Source organism: Sebastes fasciatus, chromosome 21 (assembly GCF_043250625.1).
Source record: "Sebastes fasciatus isolate fSebFas1 chromosome 21, fSebFas1.pri, whole genome shotgun sequence".
Taxonomy (NCBI): domain Eukaryota; kingdom Metazoa; phylum Chordata; class Actinopteri; order Perciformes; family Sebastidae; genus Sebastes; species Sebastes fasciatus.
In genome coordinates, this window is record NC_133815.1 from 13624015 (window position 1) to 13647824 (window position 23810).

Here is a 23810-nt window from a genome sequence, read left to right on the forward strand (position 1 = left end):
TTCGTTTGTTGAGCCTTTACAAAGCTGTTGCTTTGACTTTCTGACTAAATTAAATAATGTTAGCTAACTGCAAATGGCTTATTTGCCCCTTCAGTTCCACAGTAAAGGCCTACCACTATGTTCACATCAAAATGCATTTATTGCAAAGCACATTCAGGAAGGAATGCTTTGGTATCAGCAGAAGTTTATTACAGGCTATAAAAATTGCACAAGCGAAAACTATATTTAATGTGGATACGTCATGTGTGCCATACATAGCCTACTCGCTCTGCTTCATGAGGTTAGGATCCCTGTGCGTTTTCGTGTGTGTGTTCATTTGCGCACACCTGTAACCTAGTCTTTGCCCTACTTTACATACCCCCCTGCCCCTCTGTCCATCTAATGTGATGATTAGCAGTACACTGGCAGAGTGGATTAACTGTGCAGTTCACGCTTTCTGTCTGCGGTTTCATGCTTTTAAAAGGAGGGCAGAGTGTCATTGATCAGAGACAGAGACAGTGTGGAAACATTATAGTGAGACCTGATTAGTAAGAGTGTAGCATGACGCGCCGAGGGATCAGCATCAATAATGACACCCGCGGAAAATCTACTGGAGCCTCAGTTTTCTATTTCCCTCAGAAGTTGGATGTCTCCCCTCCTGTCCTTGTCTACAAAGTGTGGCGGCTTCTCAAATTCAGCACCCCCCCGCCCCACTCCCACCCCACCCCCCATCTCCACGCTGCTATGAAAGTGCGTCACATAATAGGAATAGGTTATGGATTCCTGTGTAAATGCCACAAAGTCGAATTTCAATTTTACAGTTTTACGCCGATGTTAGTAGTTCACCCTCGGTTTGGTTAACATATGCAACCATTTCCTACATCACCACGAGCACTTCCTTATATGAGGCCAAAACCCTCATTTAACTAATGTGTCTTCTTTGGCACTCTGTCAACTTTAATTCACTGCTTCTCTTGACCTTCCAATTGGCATTTACAGAGGAAATCTACCTGCACAAAAGGCTTTGTCACAGTGGTTAATGAGCACATGGTGAAGGACAACCTGATCATTATGCCTTTGGACCTAAGAATGAAGATAATGACACCCATTGATGTGGGTGAGATAATAGTGGGGGCCCATATGTGGTGTGGTCTTAAGCTTCCTTTACAGTAGCACAGTTGTTAATATGCATTCTTAAAGCTGTCAGCTTCACCACTCTATAAATAGGGTGCGAGTGGTGAATATTCATGCCGCGCTGGGGAGGATGGCATTAAGGTTAATAAGTTATTTCTGAACAAAACAAATAAATAAAGGTGAGGAGAAGTGAGCTGAGACCGTAAGGCAGTTTGTATCGCATTCTGCGGAGGTTATGATGAATAAAATGTCTTCTTTGATTGACGTTTTGTGGGCTATCATTAGGGACAGCAGTTATCGCCCTCGAGCGAACAACCCATTACACAGACATCATGATGCAGCTCCGTAATGATGGACATCTCCCCCCCATCTATTAATATTTGTGATTGTCGGCCCTGCTCTTCCTCGCTTTCACGGCATTGCCCCTCAGAGAGGAGTGTGTTTTGCGAGACGTGTACGTTGTTGTGCTTCTTCGAAAACAGCCCGGCCTGTCTCATGGGGAAAATACGCTGGATCACGCAGGAGGAAATGCAATTACCGCCTCCCAGCAGAATCTTAATCACTGAGCCCCTGATGTTAAAAGTTAGCCTCTTTTTAATGTGGTGAATTTCAAAGACACAGCGCAAATCATTTGATTTACTCACTCCCCCATCTTCACAGGATGTAAATAAGCTTATTAACCAGTCATTTTTAATGTGGGCATCCCATGACCTCAAGAGGAGCTACTTTATTCAAATAGAATCTCTAAAGATACACCAGTGAAATGAATATATTTACAGTGAATGTGTTTATTTGAAACCTGGAATATTCTGTCGGTGTAGAAAAATGTGGACAGCCGTTGGTATGTGTGTGTGTGTGGGCGCGTATTACTCATGTTGTGGGGACATATATCTCACGTTACACTTACATCGTGGGAACTCGCCTTCCGTTTGGGGACAAAATACACGTCCCTATAATGTGAATCATTACATTTCAGGTTGAAGACTTGGGTTAGGTTTAGGCAAGTAGCGGTTATGCTGAGGGTTAGCTAAGTCTCCAGGAAATGAATGTACTTCAATGTAATGTCCTCTAAGTGATGAAAACACGACTGTGTGTGTGGGTGTGCATTACTCATGTTGTGGGGACATAAATCTGTTTACACACATTCACATTACACTGACATTGTGGGGACTCGCCTTCCTTTTTGGGGACAAAATGACAGGACAGGACAAAACTACCATGTACGTTATGCGCCTTCGTGAGATGAAATAACTCTACACGCAAGCAGGTCACGGTAGTCTGTATTTGTCATTCAAAAAGGGAAAACGGTAGGCCGAGGATGGCGGATATACAAGCCGCGTTTGCCGACCATTTTCACACTGCTCTCACTCACCACTTAGCTTCATTCCAGATGGCCATGTCGCTGTGAAAATATCAGTGCATTGGAATGATCAGATGAGATGAAGATGAAGAATGAGAAGAGCCTTCTGTGTTTTTCCTCTTGACTCATTGGCTTGCTTTCCTCACATCCGTTTCTCTTCTCGTGCACTGATTCGTTCAAGCTGAACAGCCAATCGGAGTGATTTCGCTCACCGACGGGCGCCGCTGCTGATTCAACATGCTGAATCGGCCGAAAAAACTCTGACACGGACAGACTAGAGCTGACGGTGCGGGACACACGTCCTCCAACACGACACTTAGAGCTAGTTAACCTTAGGATGTTGACACGACATTTCTTAATGTGCAAGTGCTTGCGATATGTCATATCTGTTAATATGCAAGTATGTACAGTGCACTTAATATACAGGGTATATGAAAGCAGGATCAATACGTTTCAAGTCCGGCGCCCCCTAATTGTACCACTAACTAATAAAGTCTTCTTCTGGACTCCAGCTGGGAATCAAATGCCCAATTAAAGCCTTTACCCTGAGGCCCTGCTCCAGTAGAAGTGAGCAGCAAAGATGTATAGAGGAAGAATCACTTAAGTAGTACATGCCATAGTTGAAGTTTGCCTTTTCGTGGCCTTAATAGATCCGGAGACACGAGTTGCCTGGGGCTAAGGTGTGCATGTTGCTTCTGAAAGTGGCTTCAAGTCTCAGGCGTCTCTATTTTTGAGAAGGCCAACTGTCAGAGTGGACGAGTCCATTCAGCTCTCGGTGAAACACAATCCTGGAGACTCCTCGCTATAGCACGCAGGAAAAGAAAGAGAGGCAGACAGACAGACAGAGGGAGAAAGATAGAGGCGAGACGGAGGCCTACATCTGTTTGCTTGGTCTAGCAGAGACACGATCACATCGGATGCCTGCGGGCTTCGTCTCCGACTCTGCTCCTCTGTTGTTCCAGTTTTACCCTTGGGAGACATGTTCGGGGAGACGGAGACTCAGGCAGGCACACACATGCATACACACACACACACACACACAAACACACATTTTCTGCAGCATCCTTTCTGGTGTTAAAACAGCTGCCGTTAACCAAACCCATCTCTCCCACTCATTAAAGCTATAACTTTTTTTGCTATTGTGCCCGTCTCTGGTGTTAACGGGACAAATTACCAAGGCCAGGCACTCCACAGACACACACAGACACGCACACATGCACACGCCCGGGTAATTAATTGGTTCCAGTGGAGCCAAGAGCTAATTTACTATCCCTCCTGCCACATATCTTCAGATACAGTGAGACGACTCATCTCAAGGCAGCTTCCTTATGGCTCCCTCCCCATCTGTAGGTCCTCTATGTGTGTTGAAGTATATGTGATTTTTTTTTTTTTTTATGCCAAAGAGGTGGTTGTTGTTGTTTTTCAGGCATATAATTATGAGCTGTAGGAGTTGGCAGCCTGTTAGGCTTGTTATCTTGGATGCGTTGATTGCAAGAAACATGTGGAAAGATTGATTATAGTTCACTTCTCAGTGCCCCTTGTCTCCCTTTGGGTTTGTGAATTAGGACAGTGACGGACCAGATTTAAAAGAAAGAAGAACTTTGTTAGATCTAGTCAAGTAGCTGGAACAGTAATTTTAAAGTATAAGATAGTCTGCATTAAGCCCTTATGTGTAAAGTTGTAGCTGACCTAATTTTCTCCATAAAGTATATTTTACTAGTGTTAGACACTTTAAAATGGAAAAAAAAAATAGACAAGACACAAAGAAAATACACAAACTGAATGTATCAGCATGTTTTCCTTCTATAGAAGCATTACAAATTACAGTCGGTGATTATTAACGGATTCAAGTTGATGAAATAAAGCAAGATACTATCTACATACATAAATATTTTCAACTGACTGGCAAAATGTCATATCTTCAAAATGAGACATCCTAGGCAAAAACGTCATTTTTATGCACTGATCGATTTTGAGATTTGGGGCTATTTTGCTTCCGTAACATGTCTCCTTTCAGACTAGGAGAAAGAAAACATCCAATGCACAATTAGGTGTTTATTTTACTATACTTTGCCTATTTGCATCTGTAGATTTCTCCTATATTCACTAGAAGTTAGCGTTAGATAATTCCTCATTTGTTATTTAAACATAACAGACTTTCATAAGATTTGTAATACAAAAAAAGAATTGTCTTAATGTAAGTAATCAACTGGAAGATTCATGGTGATATCTAGTAGTTACAATTGTTTACCATATTCACCTGTAGTGTCTTAAAAATATATGGAATTTTACGCTACATATCTTTTAAAGGCAGTTTTCTCAATATTAGTTTTTTTTTCTCACTCTGAGCCAGAAACCTCCAGTTCAGTAGTTCTTACATACACCAAACTTTCTAGTTTCATTCCTATCTATATTGTGAAGGTTTCTAAAGAGGGGTTTGTTCATATATAATTCATAGCCTGATTTATAGAACATTTTATTCCTAAAAACATTTTTTATGGCTGTTGACAGTATTTTCTTTATGGAGTGATAAAAAGAGATATACAAAATTCCCTCTGTAAAAAAAACATTGACTCTAATGTGTCAACAAATTGAAACCTTTTGAACCCGGCTTCATCCAATGTTCAGTTTTCTGTTCAAGAAATGTATGCAAAGAAAATGCCTCATTTGCATGATTAAACATAACATTTCAGTCGACATTTAAACTCTTAAATCAGCAATAACAGATATTTTTGGGCACTTGGGAGTGTAAAGAAGTGTGTAAACACAACACTGATGTATCAACGCTTTTTACATTGATATGCTGAACTTGTTAGCAAACAGTTGCCTATTTACACATCCGGCAGATATATGAAACAACATTATCTATCATTTAAAGTCGTGTTTTTGGAGCATTTTGGCTGAAAACAAAGGTCTGCTACGGTCAAAAACTGCACTATGAGAGTGGTGCGAGTAAACCAAAACAATGAGTTAAATAAAGCTATACTGTAGGTTTGACACTATGAGCATCATCTTTCATATTACGCATAGTAATTTGATGCATTGTTAAAATAAAAGTTTTGATTGCTGCTTTTAAAGTAACAGGTCTGTATTACAAAAGAGTAAAAAGTACAGTACCTCTGAAATGTACGGATATAAAACCTCACATTATGTTGAAGTGCAGTACACTGAGTACATGTTCTTTTAAGTCCTCCGCCTCTGCTGTAGAAGATCCAACAGTACACACAGTTGAAAGCTTTGTACATTTACAGCATAACCAAAGCGACTCGACCTCCCCTGCAGTGGAATCTATCTGTAAGAGATTTCATCCATCATTCCCCCAGTCATATCCTGTCACCGCTAAAGCTGATATGATTGATTACGATATTAGTAATTGGATGATTCAAAACTGCAGCATTCTGTGCCGAACCGAACAAAAAAACGTCCCCACTCACTGATTTCACATTCTCAGCTGAATGAGAGGACTTTACCCTTGGATGAGTGTAATTTTCTTTTCATTTGGAGTCTGCTTAGCATCAAGGTAGCATTTCATTCTTCTGTGAGGCGCGTCTGTGCCCTTTTTGAAAGGATAGATCAATGAGCTGGGCCTGCAGTTAGTAGTCACTCTTGATATTGGCAGAGCAGCGAGTGCGATCACTTGGCTCCTTCACCTCAGAGGTGCAGAGGGCAGGTGTGTTTGTGTGACTGGCAAGTCAGTTTCAGACTCGCGTCTGTGCACAGCTGTAGACTGTGATAGTGTCATTTTGCGCCCGGTGAGACAGTCGGCTACCCGTTAGCCAAGCATGTAATTAAAGCTTTAAAAATGTCACCGTCCATGGGCTTTATGCATCTGCGCCGCACTCCCAGGTGAGTGCATGTGCTGCTACGAGCGCTTGAGTTTGTATTTCCTGCATGTGTGGCGAGCTGTTTTGTTGTTAAGTCTTGAGGTGTTGTGGCCATTCTCGCACCGCTGCCTTGATCAGGCAGCCAGATGACACCGCTCCTCCCGTGTCGATCTGCCCTGCTAATACACCGCACCGAGAACAGAGGCTTTGAAGTGCGAGGAATCTTTGATGCCGATGCATTACTCGAGCAGTTAAACGTCGAGGAAAATGACAGAATATTCTTCAAACATCCACGAGGGGATTGTTTTGATCATCTCCGGGGTGAAAAAGTACCTGATTTTATGCTTGCAAATCAGTTTAGGGGTTTTGGGGTCTGTGTTCATCTTCAGTGCTCGCTGTTAAGTCAAAGTCATCCATGACATTAGCATTGAAGAATCACCCTGAAACTTTGTATAAGGGAAGCTGGTAGCAACCTAACATTTGCTTTCCTGTCAGAGAGGTAACTTTGTAGTACCTTGCTGAGGTTGTTATGGAAATATCAGCTCTCGGTGAGATGTAGTTTTGGGACAGGGGTGACAAACTCTCAGTTTCTTCTGTAAGATTTAAGCCACTCCAGAGCGGCAAGGTTGTTGTGACAATTTGCTCCCTGTGAACAGCGCTTTCTTGACACTGAGAGCAGCTCAGACAGTAGCCTGAGGGTCTTGGGCTGTGTGTCAGAGCCGCTGTCTCAACAGCCGATCCGTGCCTGCGTCGGCCACAGATTTTTTCAAGAGTTGACACTGTGTTATGCAGACATCTCTCAGCAGCCTGGCCGTAGAGGAAGAGAGAGGGCTTGTGGAGTAATGTTAATTGGCACTGAAGGGAGGAGTGCGTGCTGTCCACAGATCCCCGATAAAGCTGATAGTTTCATTCCTTTGTCTGTGCAGCATGTGGCCCTGTTTAATTTTTGAGCTCCTTCATGGTGTTTTTCTGAGAGAAAACTTTAAAGGAAAGTTTGACATTATGGAAAGTACAGGCCCATTATTTGCTAGACTGTACGCTTAACACGTTCTCATCCCGACTCGTCACATACTCACGCTTTGTCAGACCCCTTGGCGTCACTTTACGATCGCAGTAAACACGGGGTTAATGTTGTCAGACCCCTTGGCGTCACTTTACGATCGCAGTAAACACGGGGTTAATGTTGTGAATTCATACAAAAACATGTGCTTGTAGGTTTAGGAATCAAATCTAGTTAGGTATAGGAAAAAACATCAGGATTGGGCTTAAAATGACTACGTTTGTAACGTGACGGTGAAACTTAACACATGAACACGGACGGCAGTTTCCTGGATGAAAGCCCTGTGTTTGTTTGACCCGTCCACGTCCCCTTCCACCCCGTCCTATGTGTGTTTTTTCACTATTTAAACTACGTCACCACACTCCCCCGACCACTTTCTCTACTTACCACGGATGGGTTTCCATTGTAGTTGCTTGAAAGCCTGGTGCGTCTCATACCGGCGCTAATAGGTGCCTTGTGCGTCAGCATCACACAATGAGAACGGGCTGGTACGCTCTATATAATGCTAGGGCCTGCAGCGGGCTAACTTAGCTTAGCATAAAGACTAGAAATTAACACTAATTTAAGGGCCCTTCACACAGAACATGGTTTGCTATGCGCTCGCCGATGGGTTCAGCGCAACCCAAGCCATTGGAAATAATGGGTTTCAAAGCGCAGTGGCGCCGTTGCCCCGTTTCTATGTGAAAGGTCCATGACATTTTGTATCACGTTTGTTTCATTAGTACAAAAACGTAAGTGTCAAAACAACAAATCACTGTTTTAACTGAGACACCAGAAAGTTACTGGTTCCAACCAAGAAATAGGCCGGTACATAACACCCTGTAAAGCAGCAATTTGTTGTTTTTACACCTCGCTTTTTGTACTAATGAAACAAACAATATATAACGTGTTGATTGGTGAGCTTTAGAGGTGCTGTTACCTTAGGACAGAACCTAGCTAGCCGTTTCTCCCTGTTTCTAAGCTTTATGTTAAGCTAAGTTAGCCGGCTGCTGGCAACATATTCATATTTAGCCTCCAGACACGAGAGCGATATCATTTATCTCATCTAATTCTCAGCAATAAAGCGAATAAGCACATTTCCCAAAATGTCAAATGTTTCCTTTAATAAGAACTAGGCACAGCTCCTACAAGAAATGAATACAAATGAAAAAGATTACTCAGTGTATCTATTTCCATAGTACCCTTGTCAAAAGCAGAGAAGAAACCAACCAACCTCAGAGATGATTAATTCTCTGTAATTATGGAGTCGGCTGTGTAGGCTACAAGTCCTGACTCTGCCTTACCTTGACCTAAATTTTTTAAGTGAACAGTGTTAAAAGCCCTGCTCTGTATTCAAAGGGCCATCCTGCCAGGAGGTCTGTAATAGTTTTAAGTCACAGGTCATATTGAACTACAGCCCCACCAGCAATCATGGAGGCAGCAACACCGGAACACGACATGCCGGTAATCTAGTGTCTAGTGCTGTATGTGAGAGCTTTCACACGAAACATTTCTCTCTTTTCAGGCATGATGTCACTTTTCTTGCCACATATTGCATGTTGTTGAAGCCTTTTTTTCTTCGTCTGGAGATGTGTTGTGTAGAAACACACGCAGACCGCAGTCAGGCACGTGGTAATGCATCAGCATGAGTGCTAGAGGGTAAGCCAGTTGAGTAAAAATAACAGCAGGATTTGGGAAGCTCTGGAGAGTTAGGGTGGGACTCGGGAAGAAATTGCTGGGTGTGTTTTTGAGCAAGTCAGTGGAGAGTCCGTGTGTGTGTGTGTGCGTGTTTCTGTGGCTCAATGTGTGCAAATGTGTGTGATATATGTCCCAGATTTAGCTGGACCAAAGCTATGGTTGTGGTCAGGCAAGTCATCAGGGCTGGTCAAAAAAAAGGCTCTGTACAGTACAAAGACTTTGGTGTGTTTAAGATTCATTGTGTTTTTCGGCATGTACAAAAAATAAAAAAATAAATACCAGAGAGGTGTGTGCAACCATTAATCAGGAGCAGAGGAGGGTGACATTTTCTTAAATTGACCCCAAGACTATTTACTGTAAAAAGTCCCTGCAGAAGTTTTGTGAAACAAAGTTGAGTACCTGCGCTGCTTCAGTCCAACACCAGAGAAGCTCTCTGCTGTTCCCCCCCCGGCGCCTGTGTTTCATCAGCTGTATACCCCCTCCCATATGCTGAGAGCAGAAAATACACAACAAATCACAGCTCTGTTTTCCCAAATCTTCTGCAGCGATCGCAAACCAACAACAGATTGGAATCTCGGAGCGTCATTCCGACAGGGGGAAACCGATGCGCTATTTGTTTGATTTAATGTTTATTCCAATATAGAGCTGTTTGTGGAACATGCTGGACTCAGAGTCAGATTATGTGCAGGTAAAAATATAGCAGTATGTTACAGAAATATGCATCTGCAAACATAAGGGTGATTTTTCAAAGACTAATGAAACCTTTCTCGGTGACAAAGTACTATGTCCTCACTTTTTTTTTTGTTGCAAGGGTATATAAAGTACAGCGATTCTGCTGCTACTGTGCATATTTTTACATTTTTCAAATGAGGATGAAACTGTTTTTGGACATAACTTCAAGCTTTAAGCCTCTTTGTGGGCGTTTCACAAGGCAGCGGCCGCTCAGAGACGTGCTGTCAATTCCTGCTCCGTGGTGCACTACTGACTGGAACACTTCACAGCCCTGTATAGCATATACATGCTGATAAAAGTACAAGGTAGACTCCATTGCCATTCTCTCCATACACAATATTCAGTATACAGTGGAACAAAGTTGTATTTCTTCATTGCTACGGTTTACACTATACAAATACAGTAAAAAAAGACATAAAACAACACCAAAAGAGGTGCACAAGTAAAAACAAACAGCAGCGATATATAGGCCTACTGCTTTTAAAGCAAAAAATGATTTGAAGTTCAGTTTAACTCATAATACCAAAAGAAAACATAGACAAGACAAATGTGTATAATAATAATAAGAAGAAGAAGATGAAGAATATAAGCTTTATATTTTCGTACAAGGAATGTAGCTCAAATAATGTAGTTCAAAGTGCAAACAGGCACAAAGTAAAAATCTGTAAGAGCAGTAAAGTAACATAGGCTGTTATATTGTATATAATGTATAACACCATCTTGCGATGGGATCACACGACCGTGACGCTAATTTGGGCTAGGGACGTAAAGTTGGGGGGTCAATTCTCGATACCACGGTAAAAAACAAAAGTAAAACAATAAATCCCATGAGCTTCAACATCCACTCCTTTATTACTGTTTGCATACTGCTTTTGTTAGGAAGTTTAACAGGTCATAATTCCGTCTCTATATTATCTATTTTATATTGCTGTGAAAATATCTCCTTCAATCGTCTGTATTTATTCAAGTTTCTCACCAAAAACGACATTTTACAAGATTACATTTGAAAACATCATGATAACAATCAAATTTACTTTGGCCCAATACTTATTTTTATTGAATAGTACACAAACACATCATAATGTAATTCAAATGGCACCTCCCATAAACGTTAGTAGCTCCATGCAGGACTGTGCTGCTTACCGGCTGCTAACGGCTAACGTTAAATAGCTCTCGTCCTGCCGATTTCAACACAGACTTGTTGTTCATAATGTAGCATTATGAGGGAAAAAATAGGGTTTGTCCCCTCGACGTGTCTATAGTGAGTTTACTGCGACTTTCTATCGTCCCTGGGTGACAGGACGCCGTTGGTCTTCAGGATTTTGGCATCGACTTGATACTGAAGTATCGATTCTCGTGACATCCCTACTTCCAACCCCCCTAGTTCAGGCGCCCTTGCTCGAACCACACTCATCTTCTGTGGTAGTTCCCGCTACAGTAGGAGTCTCCAGGACCTCATTTTACCATGATGACACACACGCAGACTCACAACTGAAAACAACACCAGCCACACGCTGTCGCGGCTGGTAATAACACACAAGTGGAATGACTTATTTAATCCAAATGCAGAGAAATATCAGTACAAAGTAAGGGAAGCTGGAGTGTGAAATGCATTCTGGGCTGGAGAGCTTTTTACTCAGCAGCGTGTGTGTGTGTGTGTGTGTGTGTGTGTGTGTGACAGAGAGAGAATGAATGTGAGAATGTGAAAGACTGAAAAAGACAAACTGCACCATGTGCACATTTGATTTGCGCATCAAAAGCAATACTGTGCACCACAGATAAGCTTTTGAAACAAACAAGCCATCCGATCCAAGTGCGCTTTTCAATCTCACTCTTGGAGAGACACAAACATTTCTTCGCAGGGAATTAACCTGCTCCCTCCCTCCCCCCCCCCGTTCCGGAGGGTCGTGAAGCGGAAAGGACCCTGCTGTGCGGCGATGAGCCTTTGATGGCGATATCATCACTCCGTCATTCTCTCTGTCATCCTCCGCTGAGCCAGTGAGACACCCGGTTGGACTGAAAGCATAAATAGTGGAGGGAAAAAGGTCAATGACAGGTAGAAATGGAAAGGGGCAGGGGATGGATAACGATAGAGGAAATCCGAGAGATGGCGGTGAAAGAAAAATCCTCATGACAGCCAGAAAAGAAGAAAAGTCAGTCAGTCAGTCGGCCACTTGGTCTGTCAATCATGTTGTTTTTTTACGCAGTAGCCATTCACTCATTCAGGTACCTCATCAGTCTCTCTGTCAGTCAGTAGCTCCTCTTTCAGTCCACTAGCCTCACAGTCAGTCGGTCATCTAGTTTGTCCTTTTATTCTTTTACAAATCAATAACTTAGTTCAATCATACTCAACTAATCGCTCGGTCTCAGCTGTCCTTTTCAGACAGACAGACAGACAGCAAAGTAAAGAGCAAACATCTCTGTCGTCTCTGTGTGTGCTTTGGTCTAAAACACAAGACGCCAAAATCTCAGATAACCAATCGGCAGACAGAGACTCAGAACAACAAACAAAAACTGGCAATAACCCGTCTGATAGACAGAATGATAAACACCCAGTCAGTCGCATCCAAACACACACACACACATATAAGCGCTCTGCCTGACAAACACGGAGCTTTATGAAGCAGCTCTGTAGTGTCTTTGTGTGCTCTGGTCTAAAGCAAAGTCTGGGTGGATTTTACTAGTGTGTGTGTGTGTGTGTGTGTGTGTGTGTGTGTGTGTGTGTGTGTGTGTGTGTGTGTGTGTGTGTGTGTGTGTGTGTGTGTGTGTGTGTGTGTGTGTGTGTGTGTGTGTGTGTGTGTGTGTGTGTGTGTGTGTGTGTGTGTGTGTGTGTGTGTGTGTGTGTGTGTGTGTGTGTGTGTGTGTGTGTGTGTGTGTGTGTGTGTGTGTGTGTGTGTGTGTGTGTGTGTGTGTGTGTGTGTGTGTGTGTGTGTGTGTGTGTGTGTGTGTGTGTGTGTGTGTGTGTGTGTGTGTGTGTGTGTGTGTGTGTGTGTGTGTGTGTGTGTGTGTGTGTGTGTGTGTGTGTGTGTGTGTGTTGTCTGGCCAGAGAGAGAGAGAGTGAGAAAAGCATCTATCAGCACTGTGTTGTGACCCCAAGCTAACCCTCCCTTGACTGTGTTTGGACAGATGGATCATCACTGCACCACTCACATTTGACAAACGTGTTTGCATGTGAGCCCGTGTGTGTGTCTGTGTGAGTGTATGTATATGTCAGCGTGACGGACGCAAAGCCGGCGTTTATTCGGGAGCGTATTCATTATGTATAGTGTAATCCAACCATCATGAAGTCCCCCTCAGACAAAATCAATAGTGGTGTTAATATGATCCTCTCTCCACTCGTTACTGCAGGAAGACTTCAATTGATTAGTTAGCTGACACCTCAGCTCCCACAATGCAAAGATGCAGAGGTGTGTGTGTGTGTCTATACACGGCTGAATGTGCCATTATATAACTTTCCAAAACTATGCTGCAAACAGCTATTGATCGTCTGAACCAATCCATTATTCAGCTCGAAACATTTACTGCAAGTACACTTCCTACTTTTTTTTTTGGAGTTCGTCATATATTTTGCTTGCCTTTAAAGGAACAGTGCATAACATTTAGTGGAATCTATTTTTTTAATAAGTATGTTTTCTTTAGTGTATAATCATCTGAAAGTATGAATCGTTGTGTATTCGTTACCTTAGAATGAGACGTTTATATCTACATATGGAGCGGGTCCTCTTCACGGAGCCGGCAGCCGCTAGATGCCGCCAGATCCTACACACTGCACCTTTAATTGTAGGTTTTGAGACGACATTAGACCACCAAAATTGAACAAGCCGCACAATATTTGGCATAAAAACAAGAATATGAACAATAATAATAATGTGATCATTTGTGTTAACATTTAAGGACAATTTTATGTAAGAGTCATCTGTTATCAATTCAATTTGGGTTACTGAAATTCATGAAACATTTCTTTTTGAGGGTCGTGACAGTTTACACAGTGTTGATGGAACGGGTCTGAGAGTTAGACAGATCATTAGAGAAGCAGTGTAATTCATTTGGGCCATTAACTCAATTCACCAATGGATCATTTGAAGAGGCAACCAAGAAAAAAAAGAGAAGGAGGGAGAGAAATGTGTTGAGATTGTAGATTTACTGTGCTATTATATATTATATTATTATTATATGTAAGAGTTTTAGGATACTGTATTTTGAAATATAGTTGAAAAAGTAGAATTTGCTATTTTTTTTTTACTGAAAAATTGAGATTCAACTGTTTTTACCTGTTAATTATGGTTGTAATGAAAAAAAGCTTGTAATGTTTTGTCCGTCTTGTATTTATGGTAATGTACTGTATAATCATTTTGTAAAGTCACACGACTAATCGACTCTGCTGCAGATATCACCCTGATGAAGTGAAAAAGTATTAAGGCATGTACTGTAGCAACCTAATATCACGCTAAAGCATGTAATGGACCCCCTGTTCACGAGAGGATAGCGTGTCAGTGTCACATTTTGCCTCGCCGAGGCGTGAATACTACACGCGGGTATGAAGGTGTAGTACCAGCAGGGGGCAACAAAACCACTTAGTTAGGTTTAGGGAAAACGTCATGGTTGGCCTTAAAATAAGTATATAAATTAAGTACAATATGTACGGAAACAACGTAACATAAGTACTGAAAACACGCGACAAACGTCATTAACGTAGTTTACAAAGCAAAACACCGGTGTCCTGGTAAAAGGTCCTGTGTTTGTTGGACCCATCCACCTCCCCTCCCACCCACCATAAGCGACCTTTCTCACTTTTTATCCTACGTCACTAGCTCCGAGCGTAGCATTTTCACATGGATGCATTTGCATTGCAGTCAGTTCAGACTACATGGCGTACGAATGACAAGCCTAAAGCAAGAACGGCATTCTTATTGCACGCTTTGCCTTGCGCATCATCGTGTCATTCATGTGCCTTGCGTAGATGATGGACTTGTATTGAAGCTCACATTGGTCTGAGCCTTCTAAAATATGGAAAAGGACACCAGTGCTTAACACTATCCTGGCAGGAATACTGTATTGTACTGTATTATCTGCTCTGTACATGTATTTCAAGTGACAACATCGTTTACAGCATGTTTCATTTCATTTTGTGTGGCTCGGGCTCCTCTGCTAAGTGCCCTGAATGCACCGGTGTGCTATCCATCACCGGGTCCCAGGGTGATTTCAGTGCATATGTGTGTGTGTGCTGTGAATGCACTGGCATTGTACATGTGTTTTTGTGTGTCCGTATGTGTAGAGGTGTGAAAGAAAGACAGAGAAAGAAGTAGAGGTGGGCGCAGGAGGAGGAAGATGAGTGGGAGGAAGAGGAGGAGGTGGTGGAGGCTTGTACTAATGCCCTGGAGATGATTTAGAGTTTAGACCACCGAACAGCACAGAAAGCTCTTCCAGTTTTCTCCCACAGGACCAGTCGGTGGCTTGTGGCGAGTTAAAGAGAAAATAGGATCCACCAGAGATCACTTCAGGGGAAACAACAGTTGGCTTGGTTTTAAATCAAGTCACGTCTGTCTGTCTGCGCTCTATAACTTAAAAGGCATGATGCAAATGCATGTGTGGGCATAAATCAGGTTATCTGTGGGTCTTTAAAGCGGCATATGCATTTTATTTTCTAATTTATGGCTCATAAATATTTACAGTATCTTAGATTTTATAGTTCTTAATTGTTTCACCATCTAATGGCAGGTTTTCATTAGTTCATGCAAACACAGAGATGGAAGTATTTTGAGATTTATTAAATCCAGATGTATAAAGGGAGGCAAAAGCAATAACGGTTCACTTACATTTTGATATTAAATATGCAAAAAAAAAAGCTATTTGACATAATTTAGATCTTTTATTAGTCTTCATCAATTGTGCTATTTTTATAAAATGTATTTATTATTTATTATTTTATTTATTCTCTGCTTAAATTATAGGTACCATGTTGACTTTTTTACTACTACTGGCTCTATGGAGCAATTCCCTTATGATTGGGTCCCCACTTTGTATCACACACGAGAACGCAATACACATTCCTGTCGCTGCGTTTTCACGCTAGTCCACCGATCAACAGGTGGTGACGGTGATGAGCGAAGAAGTTTAGCAATGCGCAAACAAAGGCGAGAAAGAGGAAGACAGCAAACTAGCAAAATGTGATGGAAACACGATTGTGTCTAGAAGGTAACCATCTAATTGCGAAAACTTGAAAAAACGTGGAAATACACTCGCGAGACTAGCTGCCCAACGACCTATCCTAACCTTAACCATTCAAGGTCAATGCATAACTTTATTACACGACTTTGTTGAATACTCGATTCTGATTGGTCAATCACGGCATTCTACAGTGTGTTATTTATGTATAGCAGATTGTTGCTATGTATAACAGACCGTTGCTATGGACGCAGTTTTGATGTCGGACTCTGGTGGACCATTTTTGTGTCGAATTATTGATTTCTTAAGTAAATAGCCGTGTAAAACAGCAGGATAATGTACAGCTAGCCGGTCATTATTGTGAAATAAACCCCTTCAGGGCGATGAAAGACCGCATCGCATCACCCTGTCGAGGTTTATTTCACAACAATGACTGGCCCGCTGTACATTATCCCTTACTTAACGATTCGAGGTCAATGTCTAACCTTAACCATCTCGCCTGAGTTTCCCAAATTGTGGGTTAACTTCTAGACACGACCATGGAAACACAGCATGATTTTAAATATTCAAAGATTTGCTTTGCAAGTGTTTGATATTGAGGGAAATATATTAAACACATTTGTTTGACCTCCAGGATACACACACAATGTGTTTTGGTGGTGCTTTTGTGGGGTTTTTTTCACTTGAAATCTCCGCAGGGCACCTTTTAAATATTAAATCCAACTACAATGGGTTTTAAGACACGCTGTGAATCAGTAAAACCAGATGAAAGCATGAGTGAAACTGATGATAATAATACGATTTTCTTACATAGTGGCTTGTTTTTGAAATCACATTACTGATTGTACATATATGTGATATCGGAACTTTGTTTTCTGAACGTGCAGAGATGACGAGGTTGTGTTCAGGGCTGTTGCAGAGGCAGCGAGGTCAACAAAGAGCGCACAGCTCAGTGGCCACAGCTCCTGCTCCTGTCAGCCAGCCCTCTGCATACATGTGGGTGTGTGTGTGTGTGCATGCATGTTGGGGACATACAGTATGTACAATTCACTACAATACTTATAGCGCTGCCCTCTCTGACCATACCAGCACGCACACAACTGTAAAAACATCAGTAATCTCATTATATTTTCCCCAAGCGAATGCCGACCTAAAGGTCTGTAGAATTAAAAATGACAAGAGGAATGTCCTAGCGAGAGACTACCTGGGGGGAAATGACTCGCTCGCTTTCAACTGCAACAGGTAAAATGGCTTTTCGGTGACGGGGGATAAAAAAAAGTCAAAGACTGTCAAGGCAACTAGCAGACAAAGAAAAGTGACATCTTAAGCGACAGGCTGACTAAAGCAAAGCTGCAAAAGGAGCAGAGAAGCTGACGTGTGAACCGTCGAGACGAAAGGGAAAAAGAACAAGGAGAGGCAACTGGCACTGGCTGTCACTCGCTTTCCCCCCGCTGTGGATGACAGGTGTTTTACATTACTCTGAGGGTGAAGGCGAACCACGTGACCCCGCTGCCTACATTCATACGCTGGACTTTGAATGAATTCCATATAGGCCCCAAGGTCGCGGAGGCTATTCATGCACACTGAAGGCAGAGTAAACTTTCCATTCGCGGAGAAAATGAAATAAAACCACCACATTCACAGCATGAGGGGTTTTCATTTGAAAGCAGGAGGAGAGAGGTGCCTTACTGTATGTATGTTCTACACCAGAGCCGCTCAAAGCTTTCCAGCACCAGCACTAAAGGGGGATTCAAACTTCAGAGAGAGGTTTGTCTGAGGAAATGTTCACCACTTCACTTCAGTTTGGTCTTCTTCTTTTGCATATTTTGCTGCCCTCCAACAACAACAGGGTATTAATAGTTTTTGCTTATTTGCAACCCACCATTCACACAGAATCAACTCTGTCATGGAGGCAGGATTGTACTGTTCTTGCTCTACAAAGCACCATTTATTTCCCACTGACTTGACAGCAGATGAAAAGCCTATTTTCACATGCAATAAAATAATAAGATCGCTCCACAGGGTCGACAGCAGAATACGTTTTCTGTTATGAAACCTGCAGTAGGCAAAATAATAACCTTTCAGCATATTGTAATTCAAGTGTTCAGAGAGATAACTAGACTTAGACTAGAGAAAATTTAGCCCATGACGGGAGACTATGGCCAAACACGGGTCATTTCAGTGAGAGAGCGTTCCTATTGGCTGTGCTCCGGCTGGTGGGCGGTGCTTGGTATTTCCTCAACGGATCTCAACATGGCTGCACAAACTTTCTCATTTCACAGCTAAAGAGTAGACGACAAGATGTTTCTGAAAACATTTGAGGCGAGAAATAGGCATTATAGTACCAGGACATTGAATCATATTTGATCAGCACTGTTGACCGTTTCATCGGACTTTTTGAGTGATTGACAGCTGCTCATAAACGGCAGCTGGACGGCGGACTCCAGCTCGGCTCTGATTGGTTGTTTTCCTCCTGAAATCTTGCAGATGCCATTAGGAGCACTGGATCTGATTTTATTTTATTTTATTACTATTGTAAAGGCAGAAACCAGAGTAGCAGTATAAATTAAAAATGATATTAGCCAACTTATAAGCATTAAAATTTAATAGCCATTCCATTTTGTCATCATCCAAGCACCAAAAATTTCAGGATTTCAGCTTCAGCTTTTCTCAAAAATAGCATGAAGTTCTGTAGCCAATGGAGCATTATGTGATTTACTCCAAAGAAAAACCTCCTATATTCTGACATATTAACTGGAGGACACCAGAAAACAGATTTTTTCAGATTACCTGTCTCATGCTGTCAGGTTATAGTGACCGTTTTATAAAAATAACTTTTTTTTAAATCATATTTGCTCCATTTTTACCCACTGCAGCTTTAAGCAAATGCCATTGCACTTTACAGCTGAGATCCTCGGTATCTTTACACACTCCGCCACACACGCTGCTCAAAACGGGGTATACAGTCAGGGGAGGCTTATTCTTCTGTTGCGCGCAGCATGAATCATTCTCGGTAATAGCATCACATAAATGATTAAAAAGTAATGATGTGGACGGTCTAGACTGCTCATCAATTCACCCCCACGTAGAAAAGAAATCACGGGCGATTGAGTTGTGGAAACTGCTTTGTTGTTCTTGCGGCGGGGAATGACTTTTTCTGGGAAGCATGAATCCGCAGTAAGCATTATATAATAATAATCACATCCGGCAATTTGGGGGCTCGGTTGCGAATACAAACATGTCAGATTTACAGCAGCTATAGGATTTAATTGACCCGCGAGGAGTGCTGTGCGGCGCCGCTCCGTGCATATATCAGTCACATATTCACGCAAACAAATAGACTCTTAATCATGAAAAAACACGCTTATGCACAAACACACACACAGCGCACGTTGAACTATTGCTGCCCTACAACAAAGCTCTGCAGTGGAAACAAAGACTATCATTTCAGATATTAGAGTACACACACACACACGCACACGCACACGCACACGCACACGCACACACACACACACACACACACGAGGTGTTTGAGGTAATGCAGAGCCATGTCTGATTCATGCTCTGGGTGTCAGAGGTGAGAGGTGTGAGGTCTCTGGGAGCACACAGGCTGGTTTTACTCAGCAAAAACTCCAAACACTTTTCCCCCCACAATCTGTCACACTCTCTCCTCTCTTTGCACCTCTCTCCCTCGCTCCCTTTTTGTCAGGATTTATTTTCGCTGCTTTTCATCTCCCGGAGTGAATCCGCTGTGCGTGTAGCGAGGTGCTATACAGTATCAAGCTTTTTCGGCGCTTTGATTTAAAACTAATGTGAAAATAAGTCTTTGTTTTAAACCCCGAATCCGTCTCTTTCAGGTGTGTCTCTCCAATGCTCTTGGGCCCCTGAGGCCTGAGGAGAAGTGAGCCAAGCCAAGGAACCCCCGCATGGGACGCCCTGTTTCCCAGCATGCACTGCTGCTGCTGCAGTGCATGCTGGTCCTGCGGCCCGGAGGAGGAGCGGCTGGTAGGAGAGGGCCGGTGCTGCTGCCTGAATCGCCCTGTCACAAGACAGAGCACCCGCTCGTCCCACACTCAGGTAAACACGCACCAGGGTTACATCGACTCATTGAGTTTTTTTTTATTTCCTTCCATAATTATATTTCTGTATGTCATTTTTTTATATGTCCTCTCTCTGCATTCATTTATCCATTCCTTCACTTTAACCTTCATCACATTATTTCCTCCACACGGTTAGATTTGTGAGACATCAGGACACTTTGCTGTTGCTAGGAGACATAAACACTCTTGGACACATGCCATCAGCTCTTAGTTGTAAGCAAATTGATGACCAAAGAAAGAAAAAAGTGGAGCACCTTGACATTTGTATTGGGTAACTAGATGACTGAAATGTGGGATTGTGTGTTGTTTAAAATGAAAATTAAGTTTGTATCCGTTAAATGGACTTGCATTTATATAGCACCTTTCTAGTCTTCCGACAACTACATTTCGTCATTCACCCATTCACACACACATTCATACACTGATGGCCGAGGCTACAAGGTGCCATTGTTTGGAACATGGCGCTTTACCTTCAGTCTTTTAGCACAATAATATCTTCCCTTGATACACAAAACAGACACAACCTTCCTCGTATGCCTTTACTACATGGCTCTGCAGTTTTTAGATACAGCTTACTCCGCATCGGATTTCATCCTTTATCTTACATTGCTATTGAACAACTAAACTGTAATGAAATGAACTTAGTCGAAAGAAAGCATCGATAGCGATCAATAGCAGTTCGGTCTACCCTGTGCAAAGCAGCAAAATGTCATTGAGCTGTTTTCAGTCCAGCAGAGTCCCAGTCAGATAATCACATAAGATTCTGCGAACAAGGTCACTGCGTGTATTCAAAGATCCACATGCATGCAAAGACTCCAGTAACGCCGCCCGGCACATACACAAGGACTCTTCCTCTACAACCTTCTCTCTCTTTCTTCGCAAGTCTTTGTCACTTCATTGTTAGCCGAGGTGGCACTCTTCCCTCTGCGCCAATTGAGTGCAATGATGATGACTAACTGCCCGGCTAACGTAATACGTTCCTGCCTTGTGCTTTCTTTCTGCATGAGGGGGATCACACGGCAGCCAGTGGGTCAGCTGTGGTCAACGCGTTTGTGTTCGCTAATGTACAAGAATGGCCCATTAAGCTCGGGTGGCTTAATGCTTTGGTTGAAATGTGGGAGCATTAATAAAAAGGGTTGACATTTCAGTTAGTAATCAGACATGGTTCACTAACACAAAGCCTACTGTACAGAAGAAGAGAAAAGAAAGTGAGAGGAACTCAGAGGCTTCACTGCCTGTGGGTCAGTGTCTGAATGATCAGATGTGATGATACAGTGGTTTCGTATATAAAAGACTATTTAGCGTCATTGGAGACATGGAGTATTATATAATAGGAGATTTTGTATGGTAAAAGCTATAAAGTCAGTTTACACTAACCTTCTTTTGGGGTTAGGCTACATGGGAAACCCAGTGGGCAACCTCCTGGTATTAAAAAAAGTGAAGCCAATGCTTAAGTGCCTTAAACTTGCATTCTTTCTAACAGCCAGCAGGGGGCGACTCCTCTGGTTGCAAAAGGAAGTCTGATTGTATAGAAGTCTATGAGAGAATGAGCCTACTTCTCACTTGATTTATTACCTCAGTAAACATTGTAAATATGAGTTAATGGTTTCAATCGCTAGTTTCAAGTCTTCTTCAATACAGCATGATGTTCATTTAGTAAATGATGGTCCCATTTAGAGTCAAATAGACCATAAACCACGGCATTGTCCGGTCTGGGAGTTGTCTGTTTTTGTCTCATATCTTTAACCCATTCACAGTGTGTTTTCAGTTCATGAAAGTTAATTGTAACATTTTGGTCGCCTATAAATGTCTTATTCAGCATTTGGTTGGACTTAGTTCCACCCTCTAGTGTCACCTCTGGTTGCAAAAAGATGGCGACTGCCAAAATGCCGAACTCGAGGCTTCAAAACGGCAGTCCACAAACCAGTGGGTGACGTCACGGTGACTACGTCCACTTCTTAGATACAGTCTATGGGGAAACCAGAGGCAGTCAACTCATTCCCTCACATCTGCATTCAAACTATCAAAAGGTGGCATTATTGTTCGTAGAATTAAATTGCACCGATGCAGAAACGTGCAGTAGGCATGTACATTTTACTGGCTTGTTAATTCTGTTGACCCCTAAAAGTTTCTGAGCTCATAAGCTTGTTGACTTGTCTACACATCAGCTTTGTTGCCCTGGTTTTTAAAGCTCTAAAGCTCTGCTGACTTTGCATTTCTAGAGGTTTGTTTTGTTGTCATAAGGGGACAGAAAGCAGAATTCTTTTGCCATTAACGCAGGTTTTCATCATTATGCTTTGTTAACTTACATCCCAATCTTATTTATTCTCACCTTTCTTGTGTAAGAATCAGCACCTTTGCAGAGGCAGCTGCTAATGCCCATGGTCTCATGAAGACATCTATTTATCATTGCCTACACAGTTATACTTATGCTTATGGCCTGATGATAGTCTTTGTGCGGTTCAAACACATCTCTTTGTTCCGAGTCATACGGTATACAAAGCCTTTTTCCGACATTGCCAAATTACAGCCCTTGCCTTTTTTGCAATAAATGCAAAAAGAGCTATGATTCATTACTGAATACGCCAACACGTACGCACGCATACATGCACACACACACAGTGTGTGCGGGAAGAGAATCTTCTTGTTAAACCTGTTATCATTCTCTTTTGTGTGTCATTGTGCTCCATGTAATGTAGTGTAATCCCTGGTTGTTGAGAATGTGTAGAGCGAGGCAGCCATGGCTCCGCTTCAGCCGAGCTGGGAGGACTACAAACACATTAAATTTACCCCTGTGGATCACAACAACAGCACAATACTCCCACTCTGCTCTGACCAACCTTATCTTTCTGGACATACACAGACATACATTTAGAGATTTGGCTTGAGTCTTAAAGCTATAGGAGCATAGACTGTTTATATAGATGGACGACGCGTCTCCACTTCCTCCCACTGTACAGAAAGGAAGCCAAAATATCCCGGATATGGACGCTGCCATCTTGCGCTTTTGACGTCATTTAGAACCAGACTCTGTGCAGTAGAAATCAGGCGGTGGAGCCGCAGCATCGAGGTCCCGCCCACACACTCACCCGAACCAATCGCGAGCCAAGCACAGACCCAGCTTGCTAGCGAGAGAGAATCACAGCTATCGTCTCACCCCCTTTTTACAGCATCAAATAACTAATTAAAACCAAATGTATAAAAAAAAATCAACACTTGAACATACATTACGGAAAGGAACGGAAAAGAACTACCTAAAATGACATAAACCATCTTTTGAAAAGGTTTATGTGAGGTGTACTTTGACTTTTTAGTTTGACGCATGTCAAACATGAAGGGGGCGGGCTTTATGACCTATACTGCAACCAGCCACCAGGGGGTGATGGAGATGTTTTGGCTTCACTTTTGTGGAGCTGTCATGTCGTCCTTCTTTATATACAGTCTATGGCTAGGACATAAACGTACAGTTTTGTGGTAAATAGACTCGAAGGTTGAGTAGTATCTATTTTCACGTGTAGTCCTTGGCAAGAAACCAAACACAGATACAAAACAAGCAATTTCACAACATCACCTTGGACTCGCCATTCATTTTTCACAATTTTCTGACACTTTCGAGGTTAAACAATTAGAAAGAAATAAGAAATAGATTAATCAACTGCAGTTAGAACTAATCTATTCCGGCATGAGATAGAAAACCAGTCTTTTTTGTACTCAAGGTTGGGGTGACAGTAGGTGAAGGAAATAAAAGAGTGATATTCTTATTTCCTTTAGTAGCTCGT

At 42.3% G+C, this 23810-nt stretch overlaps 1 protein-coding gene across 3 annotated transcripts in view; it reads left to right on the forward strand.

Moving 5' to 3' along the window:
• sema5a (sema domain, seven thrombospondin repeats (type 1 and type 1-like), transmembrane domain (TM) and short cytoplasmic domain, (semaphorin) 5A) overlaps positions 1 to 23810 on the forward strand; it is a 136684-nt gene that overhangs the window by 18575 nt on the left and 94299 nt on the right. For all 3 annotated transcript variants that reach the window (XR_012592250.1, XM_074622604.1, XM_074622603.1), the window contains exon 2: positions 19789 to 20008. Coding sequence is in view for 2 of the 3 variants with exons in the window: in XM_074622604.1 (XP_074478705.1) it covers positions 19858 to 20008 (151 nt within the window). In the remaining variant the exon portion in view is untranslated. The remainder of the gene's footprint in view (positions 1 to 19788; positions 20009 to 23810) is intronic.